The sequence below is a fragment of the Patagioenas fasciata genome, chromosome 14, assembly GCF_037038585.1.
Source record: "Patagioenas fasciata isolate bPatFas1 chromosome 14, bPatFas1.hap1, whole genome shotgun sequence".
Classification (NCBI taxonomy): Eukaryota; Metazoa; Chordata; class Aves; order Columbiformes; family Columbidae; genus Patagioenas; species Patagioenas fasciata.
In genome coordinates, this window is record NC_092533.1 from 16,516,269 (window position 1) to 16,533,640 (window position 17,372).

The 17,372-nt window shown below is 42.2% G+C and overlaps 1 protein-coding gene across 10 annotated transcripts in view; it reads right to left on the minus strand.

The window, feature by feature from the left end:
• Positions 1–17,372, minus strand: part of ANKHD1 (ankyrin repeat and KH domain containing 1) — a 115,445-nt gene that overhangs the window by 39,424 nt on the left and 58,649 nt on the right. For all 10 annotated transcript variants that reach the window (XM_071814838.1, XM_071814837.1, XM_071814835.1 and 7 more), the window contains exons 11-14: positions 12,131–12,218; positions 11,403–11,530; positions 11,100–11,243; positions 10,294–10,396 (exon numbers count right to left, since the gene is read on the minus strand). In XM_071814838.1, coding sequence (XP_071670939.1) covers positions 10,294–10,396; positions 11,100–11,243; positions 11,403–11,530; positions 12,131–12,218 — 463 coding nt within the window. The remainder of the gene's footprint in view (positions 1–10,293; positions 10,397–11,099; positions 11,244–11,402; positions 11,531–12,130; positions 12,219–17,372) is intronic.

The following is a 17,372-nucleotide window of genomic DNA, read 5'->3' on the forward strand; positions in this document are numbered from 1 at the left end:
AAGTTCTCAGCCAAAATCCATAGCTTGCTTGTCTCCCTCTCTCCAGGAAGAAGTTAACAATTCTGCTCACTATTAAGACTTGTTAAAAATAACCTTCAACACGAACCTAGCAAGGAACACCAAGGCAGGGCAGCGCTCCGAGTGCTCAACAAGCAACCCAGAGCTGCTCTCCCCAAAGCCACGTCTGCGAAACCTCCAGTTGGATCCTGCTAATAGCAATCTATTCAGTGCTGAAATGTTAATTATGACTTCAGCGTAAGAAACTTTAATTAACAAGGTGGAAGGTTTTGGCCTGATCAAATAATTTTCTATGCTAATACCCATCTGCTATGCCCAAACGGAGACAAACCACACACAACAAACTGGAACATATGACAAAGCAGACCCATACAATTAATCCTTAAAAGGGAACACAAATTACGCACAGTTTGAGCCACGGCTTAATAAAATTACCTAAATATCACACAGTTCAGCGAAAATCTGGATGCAAGAACTAAGTCCCAAATCAGTTGCTAAATCTGGAAGGATTAAGTTTCCTAAAACACTGATTTAATCATCTGTGGGCCTTCCTTCACCAAAATGCCAACCCACAAGAGATTTCATTTTGCATTGCTGTCAAAACAGAAGTCACATAAACCTCGCCCTGAAATGAGGCTTTTTTGGAGGAACTCATTAAAAAAACCAAAGCAATGTGAGAATTTTCTCTTCAAAGAGATTTTTCTCTTAAAAAGAGAAAGAACAAATATTAAAATAGAATTGAAGCAACTCTGTGCTGAATGTGTTCACCACACTCTCTGGAGTAAAAGCAAATCATATCTAAATTTAAGGGGAACAATAAAAACTGTATTAACCCCAGGAAATAGCCCATGAACACCGCAGATACCCCTCAGTGAGTTCTTTTTCCACAGCTGCCTTGTGTCGATCAGCAGTTCCAGCTGCACACCTGTCCCAGCCACTACCATTATTTTTTCTCTGAAGCATAAATGAGTCCCAAGGAAACATCCCAGAAGACAATAAAGAATTTGTCTGAAGTTTAGCAATAACTTGCTTTGTCCTGGCTGGTAGATATGTAGCTCAAGCCTTGCTTACTTCCATTTTTAAAAGTGTGAGTTATAATGGAAACTTTGTGGATAACTCTTGAAAAATATATTTGCACTCACCAAAAATCCCAGAGTGTCAGGGGTTGGAAGGAACCTGGAAAGCTCATCCAGTGCAATCCCCCCATGGAGCAGGAACACCCAGCTGAGGTTCCACAGGAAGGTGTCCAGGCGGGTTTGAATGTCTGCAGAGAAGGAGACTCCACAACCTCCCTGGGCAGCCTGGGCCAGGCTCTGCCACCCTCACCATGGAGAAGTTTCTTCTCAAATTTAAATGGAACCTCCTGTGTTCCAGTTTGTACCCACTGCCCCTTGTCCTACCATTGGTTGTCACTGAGAAAAGCCTGGCTCCATCCTCATGACACCCTTTACATATTTATAAACATTAATGATCACCAAATCAATTAAAAAGTCACCAAAGTGCTTGTCTATATCTATGTTAGAAACTAGTAAGTCAATTGGGATCTTTTGAAACTAAGCCGCTCCACTGCTGAAGTAGCAGAAACATTACAGTAACTTAACTGCAAATTAACCCTGCCTTTAAGGTGCGACTAAGATGGGAATCCTTCGCACTGCTCTGTTTAATGTCTTTCCTAAGGTTACCGATCTATCGCCTCCCTCCCAACACAAAGCCTTCCCATGACCTTGCAGCTCTAGACGGCTTCCATCACTCTGTAGCAAAGAAAAGCTGCAGTTCAAAAAGCCTCCAGATAATAAAGTACTAATATTGTCCCTCTCAATTCAGCCCCACCTGGGCAGAAAACACACCTCTCAGAGCAAAGCTTTTCTCCAAGGACAAGACAGAGTGAAGAGCAGAAGTACAGCCTCATATTGAGACCTGGAGTGGGCAGACAGGCATTAGGAACCAACAAGTTAGGAGCTGGGCTCTCACCTTCCACAAGAGGTGCGGAGAGTTACTTTAATCAGCTTCTAATTAGTTGGCAGGGCAGTTTGTTAGGTTCCAGATATGCCTTTCCATACTAGAAAATAGTTGCAAACTGTAATCTTGGGGACGCTGGAAGAGGACAGGGGGTAGGAAGAAAGATCTGCTAAACCTGACACTCACACCTGAACAGTCGGGTCAGACCAGAGGTAGAGAAGATGCTGTTGGTAGCTTCAAATACGTAAGCACTGTAATTTAATAATGTTGGAAGTATTTAAAAGTAGTAATTTCCTGTTTTATCCAAATACCTTGTATATTACAATATCCTGAAAAATACTGTGACCATTTTAGTGAATAATTATGAACAAGACACTACTTTATACGTTCACTTTTGAAATATGGAAGTGCAGTAAGACTTAAAAATCCAATCACAGGCCAGATCATAGTTACATCAACTCTTCTTCCCCCTACCCTATTTTTTTCATTTACTTTTTTGGTGGAGCATCAACCTTCTACACAACCAACCTTCTGCAAAATGAACCTAGCAATATTCAGTAGTCAATCTATCCTCTAAAGCTACTGTTCTGGCCACCTTTAGAAGACTTCTTTAGTATCAAGTGAAGACTGAGGATCAATGAAAACCAGATATTGCTACACAAATACCACCGGCCATCAGGTAATCACTATTACAGGACAAAGAATTGTTTGGTTGATAGAAAAGCCACAGTGGTTATGGGTATGCCAGGGAAGCCAGAGAGTAAGGTAACGACTGCTGCCCAATTTATTTTGTGAACAGTAGCATCAATCGCTCTTTTATTCATATTTCCGTATTCCCCCAGGTCCTGGTCGCTAACCTGACCAGCTCGGCCTCCACCACCATTCCTGCAGAGCACGCATGTGTCTTCAGACGCTTTTCTGAGCAACACACGTGTCAGGGTAAGACCGACTGTGCACAAACGCAGCTTCCCATCTATTTCTCTGACTTCTAATTCCCTTCTCTGACTTCCAATTCTCTCCAAGACATGGCAGGTGAATGGTTCCTATGGAAATCTCCTGTACTTTTCCTGTTTGCTGTAGATAATCTCCTAAGAACCTGAGTTGCAACCATGTCTTTACCCAGACAAGCCTCCTCCAAGCACCACTCTTAGTCTCTGGAGCACATAATAATATGTAGAGAGGATGTCATTACCAGTTTTTAATGCCTTCTGGCTGCAAGTAACATGTAAAGGTCCTAGACACTGTGAGCAAAAGTTTGGAAGAGGAATGTTCTTGTCTTCAGGTGGCTCTCCTAAGCCTCTTCTAACTTCAATTTGCTTAAAACACATTCTCTCTTTTTAGGATTGCTGCCTATGAACAAGTCTGACACCGCATTTCATCCCGAGTGCTTATGATTCTCGAGACCCTTGCTCTTCTAGCCCTTACCTCTAATGCATAGGCTGTCATCTTCTCCCGGGAAAGAAGTGATTTATCTGCCCCTTTCACAATTAATAGATCAGCAAAGGTGAGATGCTACCAGTCCAAAATAAAACCAGCTTCTTGACCCCAGTGACGGTGTTGTTAGATGTGTCACCTCCATTTGCTAATACCCAAACGACAGCCTCGTACTTCAGAGCAGTAGCACAGGCGGGTACCTGTGTTGTCCTCCGCAAGACTGAGGACTGAGATATGTCCAAGAAACATGAAGATGATCAGTAATCTTCCTGCTTAAACAAAGCCTGGTTCTGATCTTACCCTAAATTCACTAGCTGATGAATTTGCAAGGACAGATATCTGTTGTATTTTAGAGCAAGCCACAAAAGGCTAAAAAAAAAAAAAAATCATTATTTTTAAGGTCTTTTTGGAAAATTAAAAATTGTTTTTATAATTTCTTGTGCTCTTCAGGAAGTTTCTGTCAACGAAAGATGCATTTCAGCTTAGCGGCTTTCATCTTGGTCACCACTTCAGACAGTTATATTATACTTTACTTTTTATTAGATGAAATTCTGGGACTTGCTGACAACTCCCTAATTTCTAGAGCTATTAAAAAAAAAATAAATAAGAGTGGATCAAAACCCACAACATTACATTCAAAAGTAATTTTTCCAGAAACACAAAAAATGGCAGCAAGAAAAAAGTTCAGCTGTGTAATGTAAGTTTCTATATTTAAATCCACCAGCTCTGCTGCAACCAAAACCCAGTAGATTGTGCTGGTTTGACTGAAAATGGATTAATTTTCTTCATGCAGTCAGAAACCTTTTTTTTGAGAGCATGGTCATTGTTCAGACTTGATTTGAGAACAAGAGAGAACACCCCAGCACAGAGTTGATGCTTTGAATTGCTCTGGTCTGAGTGCTTTGCCCACAGGTGTGAGAAGGGGGCAGAGCTTGACTGACATCCAGACGGACCAATTAGAGTATTCCAGTCCATTAGCATCATGCTAATTAATTAAGAGTGGGGCTTTCCAGTTTCTGGCCCCTTTCTCTCTCGCTCTCTCTGGAGCAGCGGGGGCAGTTCGGTTCAGGATGTTTAGTTCAGCTTTCTACCATTTTACAGAGGCCTCTGAGCCTTTCTGCCTTTTTCCTTGTTTTCCTCTTTTCTCTCTCTGGGATCAGCTGTTGGGATCAGGTGCTGTTTGCTGGGACAGAGTTCTAAGGAATTGCCTTGACTATCTTTTCTTTCTATTTTATATGTATTTTTACTAGTAGTGTATTAGTATTTTGTTATTTTATTAAACTGTGTTTATCTCAATCCAAGTTTTTCCCTTTCGATTCTCACCCCTATTTGGGGGACCCAGAGAGGGGGTGAATGAGCAGCCGGTGTGGTTGCACTGCCAGCTCAGGTTAAACCACGACATATATAAATCTGTGTGAATCACCATGTCACCCCGATAGGTAATATTACCTAGAACTTAAAAAACAAAGGCAACACAAAATCACCCAACACAAACCAGCCAACCAACGAAACCAGACTCAACCTGTTCCTCACTTCCCGAAAGGCAAATGTTAGGAAGCATCAATCTGTCCTAAGATCTTTGCACTTTGTTAACAGAATTGCTTGTCCACTGCTCTTGCACTTTAGAGTTCTTTAAAAATCTGATTTGACTTGGAAGTAGAGAGTTAGATTTGCAGTCAGCAATTTAAATTCACCAGGCTTAACAACAATAAGGTGAGCTCAATATTGGATTTTCATGAAAATTCTGTGTTTAGCTGTGATTCATATCAGTAAGAAATTCAGCTACAAGAACCAAGGTAACAATCGGGCAATCCATTCACGCACAAATGCGAAGTACAATTTTACATAATCTGGCTAATTGGACAACAAAGAAGTAGCCTACTTGTCCTAAGTAAATTCATCTGTTACATTGGGTTTAATACATACTTCATTCTTCTTTATAAAGCACAGAACTATTTGTGGAGGGCTGAAAGATCAGCTGCGCTGGCATTTTCACTATGTATTGGCAGTATTTTTGCCAATCTTTATCACTCCTGCAACTATTTCCATGGAAAACTCACAGGGAAGAGGTGCAATGATATCCAAGAGGCAATGGTTAACCTGGCTGAAATCAAGTCAAACTTAACTCGTTTTTCTGACATTCAAGAATTACTTTGCAGTCCTAGTCTTCCTCCCAAGTCTCTTCTGGTGGCTTGAGAGCCAATAACTGGAAAATTGCCAAGATGTAATTAAATTAGTCGGTGGCAAGCAGGTGACTGAAGCTTCACAAGAGCGGAATTGCACAAACGACCGTGAAAAGATCTGTATCTGCTTGTGCTCTTGGGGACCTACACGTCTTGGTTTTCAATTATCTGCCTGCACTGCTAACTATTTGCATAAAAAAGTAACAAATCTTGAAGTCCACTAAACAAAGAGTAGCAAAGTTAGAAAGCCATGAGGCATGGACCTTTGCGTTTCGCTCGGTAACTCATCCCTGATAACGGGGTCAGTTGCCGACCCAGGGAGAACACACGGAGGAAACAGGAAGAGTTAATCAGAGGATGGTAAAGTCCATGAAATAATGAACAGGTAGCTGGACTGTGCAGTGGAGAAGTCTGAATGGAAAAGCAAGAATATCAGCTTGCTTTTTTAATGCCTTGAGCTCAACGAGAACGATATAATCTTACCAGTTCTTGTTAACCCTTTTCATTTAAATCATACAATGTGTGAGATCTCTGGCAGTATAACACTCAGTGTGAAGCATAAAAGTCAGATAGTGAAGTTAAAATATGCACTGAATTTGTAGCTATTGAATCTATGTGGAGTTTGTTTTTCAGGGATGCAGGGGATACCATATACTGAAGGTCTAACTTTAAGAGCTTACAGATTCCAAAAATGCTACAAGTTCAAGGGAACTCTGATCCTTCCCAGGGATCCAAGGCAGCTTCCACATGCACAGCTTAAGTCTACTGGGTCTTGTGGAATTGTAAAACACATGCACCCCAACTGAGACACGCTGCAAGATACTGCCCACTGCAAAACAACACTGGAGAAGTCTTATCACAGCATGTTGATAGGCTTTAAGTATTCAGTCAAGGTCAATTAGTTCATTTGCAAGGAGAATTTCAGATAACCTATGAAGTAGAGCAAATCTGGAGAAAAACTTACAAAACAACTGATACCACAGCCTCCAAAACCAGACTACATTTTGATATGCTTAAAAACACCTTATGTAGTTCAAATATTTTGACTCAGAAAACAACCCTGCTGCTTTCCACAGACTCCCTGAGCATCCCCTTGTCACGCTAGCATGTTGGTTTTCAATAATGTCCTAAAACCATGCCATGGCTTCAGACTCTGCGAAAGACTAAGGCAGAATCACAAATACTGCTAGGAGCTTCAGATCCCACACTAACTAAACATCAGCTTGCATTGCCAAACTAGACAAGATTACCAACCGCAACACTCTTAAACTGGCTGATTGCCTGAAGCAACCCAACAGCATTCCTCTGGAGCATCCCATGTGCTGAGCACCCAGAGCCCTCGCTCCAGGGGACCCGATGCACACAGAGTCACAGAGTGTCAGGGCTTGGAAGGGACCTGGAAAGCTCATCCAGTGCAATCCCCCCATGGAGCAGGAACACCCAGCTGAGGTTCCACAGGAAGGTGTCCAGGCGGGTTTGAATGTCTGCAGAGGAGGAGACTCCACAACCTCCCTGGGCAGCCTGGGCCAGGCTCTGCCACCCTCACCAGGAACAAGTTTCTTCTCATCTTAAAGTAGAACCTCCTGTGTTCCAGTTTGTACCCATTATCCTACCATTCGTTGTCACCAGGAAGAGCCTGGCCCCATCCTCCTGACACTCGCCCTTTCCATATTGATAAACATTTCCAAACTAGCCAATATTATCAACAGCAACACTATGACAGCAGCTGATTGCCCAGCAGCATTCCTTTGGAGCATCCCACGTGCGGGGCACCGAGAGCCCTCGCTGCAGGGGCAGTGGAAGCTGCAGCACAGCCCCTGCGCTTTGCAGCCCCCTGTATGGGGATATAGCGGAAGATTTGGCGAGGAGGTTAGTTAAATGTAAATACGCTCAAGTGACTTGCACCTGTCTGTAGAAAAAGCACACACATCACACTAATTGTCTTACTGACCTTGTGTGCTTGATGAGTAGAAGCTCTGTGTTAGATAACACAGGTCTGGGAGAAACTCTGGGCACCTTATCACTGTGCCTGAGATTCCTGCTTTGTTGTGAGATAGAGCGGGAGGCTGCGCCTGCCTGAAGCCTTGAAATACAGGCGAGCTCAGCAGGCCCAGCGATCTTCCAGCAGGGCTGAACTGACCAGCGCCTGCGTCCCCGTTTGTGTCACCTCTGCCTGGGAGCTCAGGTGTGGCTTCGGAGATCCCCCAGTAGAGAGGTAACTAAAATAAAACTTGCTCTTTGCAAATGCATCCGTGGCCTCTGGCTCTTCTTGCGATGTGCCTGCGTATGTGCACACACCCCCGCAGTGCCAAGCAGAGGGACCTGCTGCCCCTGCAGAAATGGCACGTTGGTTTTTTGTAGCCAAAAGGCTGTGCAGTTGCTGCATCAGAACTGCTGTCGAGCAATCCCGACCGTGTTCAAGCAAGGGCAGCAGCACGTGCAAGACGTGAAGGAAGGAACAGACCTTCTGTCTCTCCCCACAAAAGCACAAAGAGATGAACTTCACTGGGATTTCACTTTTGCATGGACACAACAGACACATGCTAAATGCAGTCCACTAAACATAACCCTTCCTAAGCATGAGTTGAGTTCTGTTCAGTCTCGTGAACTAATTCTGCTGCTTCTTTCCCCTGATTTTTCTGCAGCTCTTTAGGAGGTTACTATCTTTGCATATCACCTTTATCTGAGTCTCTCTTGATCCACCATCAGCTCTGAAACATTTCTCTTTTCAGTTGCTAAACATTGATATGAAATCCTTTGCCAAAGTAATTATTCAAATGGCAAGTACTCTGTGAGCCTTCTTACTTTACTGAAGAATAATGAAGTAATTCAAAAGCAGACCGTAAATTCCTCTTGAGAAACCTCACACCATATTTCAATCATAACAATAACAAACAAGTGCATTCTAGTTTTACACTTGATTTGCCAAGAACTCTTCAGGAAACAAGCTGTTACTATTGCATTACTATTGCTCCTCTGCTCCTTCCAAGTAGTTCAGAGTTAGTACAAAGACTCAGGGGCTACTTCTAACTGCGAAGGCGAGAAATTTGTCTTCCCCAGGATAAACAGTTTTGTTACATAAGAACTTAAGACTGCTCCCCCCAACCATGGAAATAATGCACACGTTTTTATTCGCATCCTCTTTTGCCCCTCATCTCCCAAGAAGTCTAATGATGAAACTCTGGTACATTAAAGCCACGTGTGTATAACAAGTTCAGAATGGCAGTTCGGCAAAGAACACTAACTCTATTGCAGTTAAAATAGCAGAGTGGTATCACTACAATGACCACACGGTGTTTGTGACAAAAATACCGTTTTTCCCCTAAAAATTTAAGATACACAAGAGCTTTGCACATAGAGTTTTCAGGAATGCTTCATCAGCCCAGTGCCACATTCCGGACTGCTACACCTCTTACAACATATCACATGTGAGCTTTGTCCTGAGTCTCTGTGCCAGTTCCGACAACACGGTACTGCTAAAAACATGCCTAGAATATGCGCTGACATTTGCAATGAGGTGGTTTTAATTTTTTTCCGAAACTACGATCAACTAAAATAATGAGACTTTAACCTTATAACCTTAGTCAACTAATCTCCCATTGATTTCCCGTGCGTCACAAAACGTTCTTCCAGAACACTAACGCACTTCGCAATACTAATAGTTAATTGTAAGGGCACACGTACTGGTATATATTTGAACTAGAAGCTGCATATTCTTTTCACTTGTTTGGTACTCATTTTTATGAAATCCCAAATATCAAGGGTTGCACACCCTAGGAAAATGATACAAAAAGTGCATTTGAGGAGTCACACACGGCATATATGCCACACCATTCAGTACACGATTTTTTTCTCTCTTCATTGGTGCCCCTGGGCTTTTTCTGTTTGCTTGTTTTAGGAAGCACGGAGCATTTCCAGAATAAAGGAATTAAGTAAAGCTAGCTAGTAGAGCTTTGGATACTATAACCTTTAACATCCCCATCCAAAACTGTAAATCAATACGAGCTGCAGTTTGTAACTTTCTACTTGAGAAGCTGCTTCTCTTTCTGGGGTGACTTAGCAGACATGAAAAATTCCTTACAGAACCCACAGCTGGGAAAGAACTGCTAAATTCACCATTTAATGACTGCAAACATTTTTAACCAGTCAGTTCAACCATGTTCAAAGCAAAAACCCCAATGTTATAATTACTTGCAAAAGCGTTGGTACTAATACAAGAAAAATTCTCCTGTCAGCAGATCTGCATTGGCATTTTGCAGTGCCCACATGACTGCATCACTACTGCAGGAACAGAAAACCGTTGATGTATCGAGTTCATGGATAATACAGTTGCAGCTATTCTACATGACCACCATACAGTATTCAAAAGTTAACATTAATAAACTCTAGGTGTGGTGGTTTTTATCAGTCTGCACTATGGCAGTTACCACAATCATTTTCTTCTAAAAAAATCAGAATAAGCACAATTCTAATAAATTAGAATAAAAATAATAAAATTAGAATAACTAGTGTTCCTATGCTGTAGAATGCAAGAAAACAAGCAAAACCTATACACTACATAGAATGCTTTTAAGTCCTACGTCATTAGAGGTATTCAAGAACTGATGAAGTGGACTATACTATGCATAAGCTCTAATAAAACTGTCCCCAGCCTATCAGTTTCCAACTGGTGTATATTCTCTGAACAGCACATACTAACCTTTCACCACTCCCAAGAGAGGTGGCGAGTTCTCTTGAGGGGTCCTGTCAGGCTCCTGGGGAGGTACAACCATAGCGAGCGTATGCACCGGTACACGTGGAACCTTCAAACAAAGTCACAGACACACGCTCAGATTAAAGCAAGCAAAACCCCCACAACCAAAAAAACCTAAACAACTTTGGAATGGTCCAGACTTGAAGTGGTAAAACAAAGACCCGTTTCTCCAGCAGACCTCCACTGCACTTGTCCCAAACTCCGTATGCTATGCTGCCTCTTGGTATGACCTGTCCCATGCTGGTTTATTGTGAATAATATGTCGATGTTAACTATGTTGCTCTTTACAAAATCCTGGGCTGCGTAGGCTAGAAAACTGTTAACATCTTTAGGCTTTTAATCAACTAATTCCACTGGAAAGCTATCTGCCCAGCCAGCAAAATTCTAAATTTACACAGTATCTCAGCTTTGGTATAACAACCAAAACCAGCAACAATATTTGAGCAGCGCTGTCACAAGCGTTTGGAACTGTGGAAACAAAATGCAACAATAACAACTTCTTCTGAGAGCCAGGTTTGGGAGTACCCTGTCTAGGGAGCAGAAAAGGGGACACAGTGCACACGCTCTTCAGGACACTGCGGACAGGACCAATCCACTTGCTCACTCTCTACCATTTCCAAACACGGAGACTTTTAAAAACTCTTTCTGCTGTCTGTGTTCATGTCTAAATTGGCTTCAGAATTTAACTAGTGAGGAATTGCTTCTTTGCAACGTCGATGGTGATACTTAAATAAAACTTCCTTTTGCCTTACCTGAGACTGATCCTGAGATGGAGGTGTGAGCTGAGACAGGTCTGCTGCAGGAACCGACAGAACATTGTTTGGGTAATCCAGCAAGTACGAAACAACATTTGTATGTCCTCCTTTGGCAGCTTCAATGAGCATTGTTGAGCCATCCTGAAGTGATATTTCAGAAACAAAAAGATGAATTTTGCTACCTGGTGCAGCATGTAAAATATGAATTAGACCATTTAAAATTGCGCGTTTATTAATCTACTAAATCAACAACGCGATTCTTTCGGTAGCTATGATAAATGCGTGGTTTTAAGCGAATACCTTGAGCCGATGAGTGGGATCTGCACCGTGAGCCAGAAGGAGCTCAACCACTGCCAGGTGACCTCCTGCACAGGCCAGTGACACCACCGTGTGGTCATTATTGGCTGTAGCCCTGTTCACATTGGCACCTAGAAAGAGAAGATATCTCGGAATTAAAGACGAGGAAATTATTTTTAAAAGAAAGTATCAACGAGTATTTTCTGGAACAGAGAGAAAACTTTTCTGATCTTCCTAATTCCTACACGCTTCTGGGGTAAAAGCAGGGAATTTTGGATAACGGGTGGTTTCTACACATCATTCTCCTCGTCTTGTAAAACCGCGGCAGCAATGACAGTAACAGCGGGTCTCCTAAGTGGGAAGAGGGAACACGTGCAGTGTACAAAGTACAACTTGTACATTTTCATTCTAAGCACTTATCATGGTGCAATTTGTATTGTTTCAGACAGTAATTGAAGATCTGTTTCTTCTGAAGAAGGGAGTTCATTTTAAGAAACTGAAAATATTTGCTGTACTTCCAATCTATTTACTAATCTGTACAACAGTAGGAAAAGTAACAAGCAAAGTATTTTGTGATTTGTTTCCTCATGAGCTAAATGAAATTCAAAAAACCCTTAACCATTTGACAAACGCTCATATACACATAACCAGATTGATTTTGAAGGACCACACACATGCATTATTTTTAAGTGGCATTTTAAGGTTTTAAATCCCTTAAACTAGTATTTTACCTTTGCTAATAAGGAATTGCACAGTGCATAAATGACCAGCTCGCGCAGCCTTCATTAGCGGGGTTCTCCCACCTTCAGATTCATGTTCCTATTGTAAAGAAGAAACAACAGGTGTAAATAAATGGGCAAAACTTGGACAATTTTTCAGCTGTTGAACCATCTCATGATGGGCCAGAATTACCTGTATCAGCAGAACATCTATCTTATAAGCTGTCTGTAATCAATACGAATGGACTGGAATCAATTTTCACGTTACCTTAAATACCGAATTACATTGCAGAGTCAAAAAGCATTAAGGCCACATCCATACTGTTAGCACACAATGAAGCTTCCCTACTTACATACCCCTTTTTTGTTTAGTGTTCATAACATACTTGGGAACAGTAACATCTTGATTCCTCCTCAAGAAGGGATGACTATTTAACACAAGTATCATCCGGCATCAGCAAGTATACAAATAACTATGAACTGATGTGCAACAGTTCCGAGAGCTGTTACACACTGCACGCCAGACCTTTAACGCGGCAATAACGGCTGAAGTGCAGAAAACATACTTAGCACCCTGAACAAAATCAGCAATAAACATGAGACAAACCCCTGCAGGTCACCACATGTCTCTGAGTAAGAGGGTTGGACAAAAAAGCAGAAAGGAGACAAAAGGATGATACAAACAAACAAGAAAGGAACGAGTAAAAAGAACAATTTGCTAATTTAAAAAGTTTCCAAAGACTGGAAAGATGTGGTTGCATACAACTGCATTAGGGAAGTTACAGAACTAGAAAATTTGCCTGCTATGTAGACATGATCAATCCCACAAAGAATGCTGACTAATACACATCAACCCTCCCACAGCAACATCCTCTTCCTGGGAGCACTTGTATTTGTGCTTTGAATATTCAGTCTGATCAATAATATATTAGAATTGTGGGGTTTTTTTTAATTAAATACCTGGGAAGCTAAGCTCTAATTTCACTATTTCCTTCTGGAATTGCCTATACACCTACCAGTGACAGTTAACATTTAGTACCGACAGTGAATGATGCTGATAGTTACAGACATAAAAGGACAAGGATAGATTTGACAGAACGAATCAACTCCTTCACAGTTTCAGTATTCCTGAAAACTCTGCATATGTCCTTCGACGTATGGCTTGCCTTAGTTGCAATCTGCACCTTAACTTAGCTTTCTATTGATACACTCAAGGAAGAAATCTCTTGACTGGATATTCTATTGGAGAAAATACAAAACGATGCTTTGCCACAATGAAGGTTGCAGTACCCCTCTCCTGTGTGCTTTGGAAAGAGCAGAAACACTCTGCTCCTGAGCCTTCATAAAAACTTTGTATTATTGCACACCACTTTAACACATGTTTAAACTCTATATTTGTTCTCTGATTTCTTTGCTTACTTGGTAGCATAATGCACAAATGCAGAGCCAGCACTGTGCACTTGTGGCCAGGAAGGCCAATGGTAGCTGGGGTGGGTTAGAAGGGGGTGGTCAGTAGGTCAGAGAGGTTCTCCTGCCCCTCTACTCTGCCCTGGGGAGACCACACCTGGAATATTGTGTCCAGTTGTGGCCCCTCAGTTCCAGAAGGACAAGGAACTGCTGGAGAGAGTCCAGCGCAGGGCAACAAAGATGATGGAGGGAGTGGAGCATCTCCTGTGTGAGGAAAGGCTGAGGGAGCTGGGGCTCTGGAGCTGGAGAAGAGGAGACTGAGGGGTGACCTCATTAATGTTTACAGATATATAAAGGGTGAGTGTCAGGAGGATGGAGCCAGGCTCTTCTCGGTGACAATCAGTGATAGGACAAGGGGTAATGGGTTCAAACCGGAACACATGAGATTGCACTTAAATTTGAGAAGAAACTTGTTCCTGGTGAGGGTGTCAGAGCCTGGCCCAGGCTGCCCAGGGGGGTTGTGGAGTCTCCTTCTCTGCAGACATTCAAACCCGCCTGGACACCTTCCTGTGGAACCTCAGCTGGGTGTTCCTGCTCCACGGGGGGATTGCACTGGATGAGCTTTCCAGGGTCCTTCCAACCCCTGACATTCTGGGATTCTGTGAGATATGGCAGATATGGAGCCTTATAGACTTGCTACTGAAGTCGCCATTTTTGGTTTTGGTGTGGTTGGTTGTTTGTTTTTTAAAAAACAAGGAGATTCCACTCCCAGGGGAGTGCTTAGCTGTCAGTAAATACATGCATACTTTTGGATTGTCTGCATATCAGAAATATTTGCAGGACATCTAAAGCTAATTGTGTTAGTATGTGGCCCAATGACGTGCAAGAATTAGTAGCATGCCCTTGAGCTCTGACGCTTACTTTGGTATTTGGCACAGATTTTCCTGCCTCAGCCGCTGCCAAGAGATCATAAAAAGCCAGATGCTGCTGTTCACCTTATGTACAGTAAACCCTTAATACTGGTGGCAAATCACTCACAAAGCAGCTATGGATGCAAGGAACTATTGAACACCACTTCACTCACTGAGCAGGGCCAGGACATTACTGCCCAAACAATCTAATACACATTCCTACATCCCCACTGATGCAGCAAAGAAGCAACGTTTATTTTTCAGTCATCTTAGCTATAGTCAAGATAGCGAAAAGCCATCCTATATTGCATTCAGATGTAGCATTTCTGATAACTAACAGAAAGACAGCATTATTTGCAACATACTCTATTCCTAACAGACTTCACAGTTGAAATCTTACCCATGGATGTCAGGGGGCTGCCTCATTTAAATGCAATGCCGCTCTTCTGCCCAGCATAACCAACTGTCACTTCATCAAGCAGGCAGAACTTGATACTCAACTATTATCAAACACTTGCAGTACAACACACGTCATCAGTCTGGCCAAACTAAACCATTTGTGTGCCCACCTGCTGTAGATCTTCAAAAGTTACTGCGTTGTGATGGTATTTTTCACAGTGGAAGACAGAAATGCATATTTTAAGATGAAATTAATTCTGATTTCACCACTCTACTTAGACCTAATAAAGGTCAGCAGATAGGGTCAACTCAAGCTTTAAGGGTAAGCATCCAAATAAGCCAAAATATGCTGATCCAGTGTGGTGCCTTTGCCTACTTGCATCCATTCTTTCACCTGGAATGGCCATGAATTTCAAAGACATTTCTTTTAGCTGCAGTGGATAATCAAAATCAGCACAGAGAACAGGAAAGCTGTCCAGAAGCAGCCCCTCTCAGCTTCCAATGTGCTTCTTCCTTGTATTAATACGAAATACATGCAAATGCTTATTTCGTAAGAACAGAAACTAGCAGGGAGTACTCATCTCCAAAGCCAATTTCCCAAGCTCTCTGCACTGCAGGACTCAGCACAACATTCTGCCTCTCCTCACTGTTCCCATGCTGAGAACCAGCGCAGATAGTACGATCAGAAAGAGATAGAAAGGAGAACACCTATGCCAGTTTTGACTAGAAAAGCCCGTCTCTACACACTTGAGCGATGTGCTTTCCTGCTAATTCTGCTTCAATAGAAAGAACACTTGAGAAGAATTTTCTGTAGGTTTGGGTACCGGATTGGAAGGAAACGGGCAAAGCGAGAGTATTACCCAAATCAGGTGGGAGTTCACATTATCTGCACCTTTTCCACTGGGACTCAAAAAGGAGATGAGATTCTGGACAATAACAATTTTTTCCTTCATAGACAAATCAATACTTCAGAAAGTAGAGCGAAAGCAGTGTCAAACAGAAGCATCTTTTGACGATAATCGATATTTATTTAGTCTTAATTTTGAGTTCTGTTTCAGGCAATTCCAAGATCTGCTACAAAAGGGGCTCTCCCTCTGCATTGTTCTCCTTGGTTCACAAATGTTCACGGTTGCCAAGTATTATTCACTACGAGTTTGTTTCCAACGTTGTATGTTATTTAAAAATTCTAGAACAAAACCTGCATTTTCAAAGGGCTGGTTGCTCTCTTCAATTTTTTAACCAGTTTCTCTCATCCATGACAACAGTGAATATTTACCGGAAATCCTAATGTTATTCTAAGCAAAATGATTTAGACACAAGCTTTTCGAAGCAAAACAATAGCCAAACAATACGGCTTTTAACACTATGCCACTTTGCCACCACCAGAAGTATGGTATTCTAACAGTCATCAACCTAATTGTCCCAGATAACCTCCCTGAGCCATGGAGCGAAGTCGTATTTCAGAGGCACCTGAAAACTAAACTTTTCATCTTTGTTTTCAACAGGGTTTCAGAAAACCCAAAGGAAGGGAAAACGCAGGACAAAGATGGCCTGTCCGGTCTACACGGCAAGTCTTCGTATTTTTTTAAGAAACTGAGATGCGTTAAAGCCATGCTTGTCATTAGCTTGTATCCTGAGGCTGCAGCTTACAAGCATCAAAGGCCAACCTCACCTGATGCTTGCCCGGCTCTATGCCCTCCAAAATAGTCTTCTTTAAGTCCTCCTGCTTGTCCTGCGGAAGGAAAAAGAAGAACTCACGGCTCTTGCTCTACAAATAAAGGTTCTCCTTGGTCATGAAGACCTGGAACGTGAATTTAAATGGATCAGATCCACCAGGTGAAAACTGTTTTGCTGCAATTAGGCAAGTAAGTACAAACGTACGATCAAGCAGCGCAGCTCTTGCCAGTTCAAGACTTCTACCGCAAGCCACTCAGATTGATGAAGATACAACAAAGGCCATATGCAGCATCTTGTTAAATTCAAGATGACTTTTTGTTCACCACTGGCAAAAGAGAAGATTTAATTGTACTTTGCACCACACAGAGACTGCAACATAACATCCAAAAGGTGTTAACTGCAAAAATCAGCTTCGTGTGTTCTGAAACATTTGGCTTTATTTGTAGAAGACAGAGGGCAAAGCCTAAAAAGATCTGGAATCCCTGACGGTTCAAGAAACTCTATGAAGAACATGACAGCTTTGCGGATCCCTCACTGCAGTGACAACGTAGCTATCTCCAGCATGGCTCCACTCACATCCATAACATATCAGCTGCTTTTGTAGATGTTTAAACGCTGCACAACAGCATCAAACATGCAGTGTGTTATACACATAAAGAAAAGCGAGTTTCTTATTAAGGAGCCGTGTCAGTGTGAGGGACGTTAGCAGCTGAGGGCAAAGCAATGAACCCTGCAATGAAAAAACGTGTTTTATAAAATAGGTGGCCAGTTTGAGTCTTCAAGGAAAGTCACGCGTGGAATCTTAACTAGTACAAAGAGCTTTGGGGAGAGCTTGACAGTGTAAAATGAGAAGAATGCAA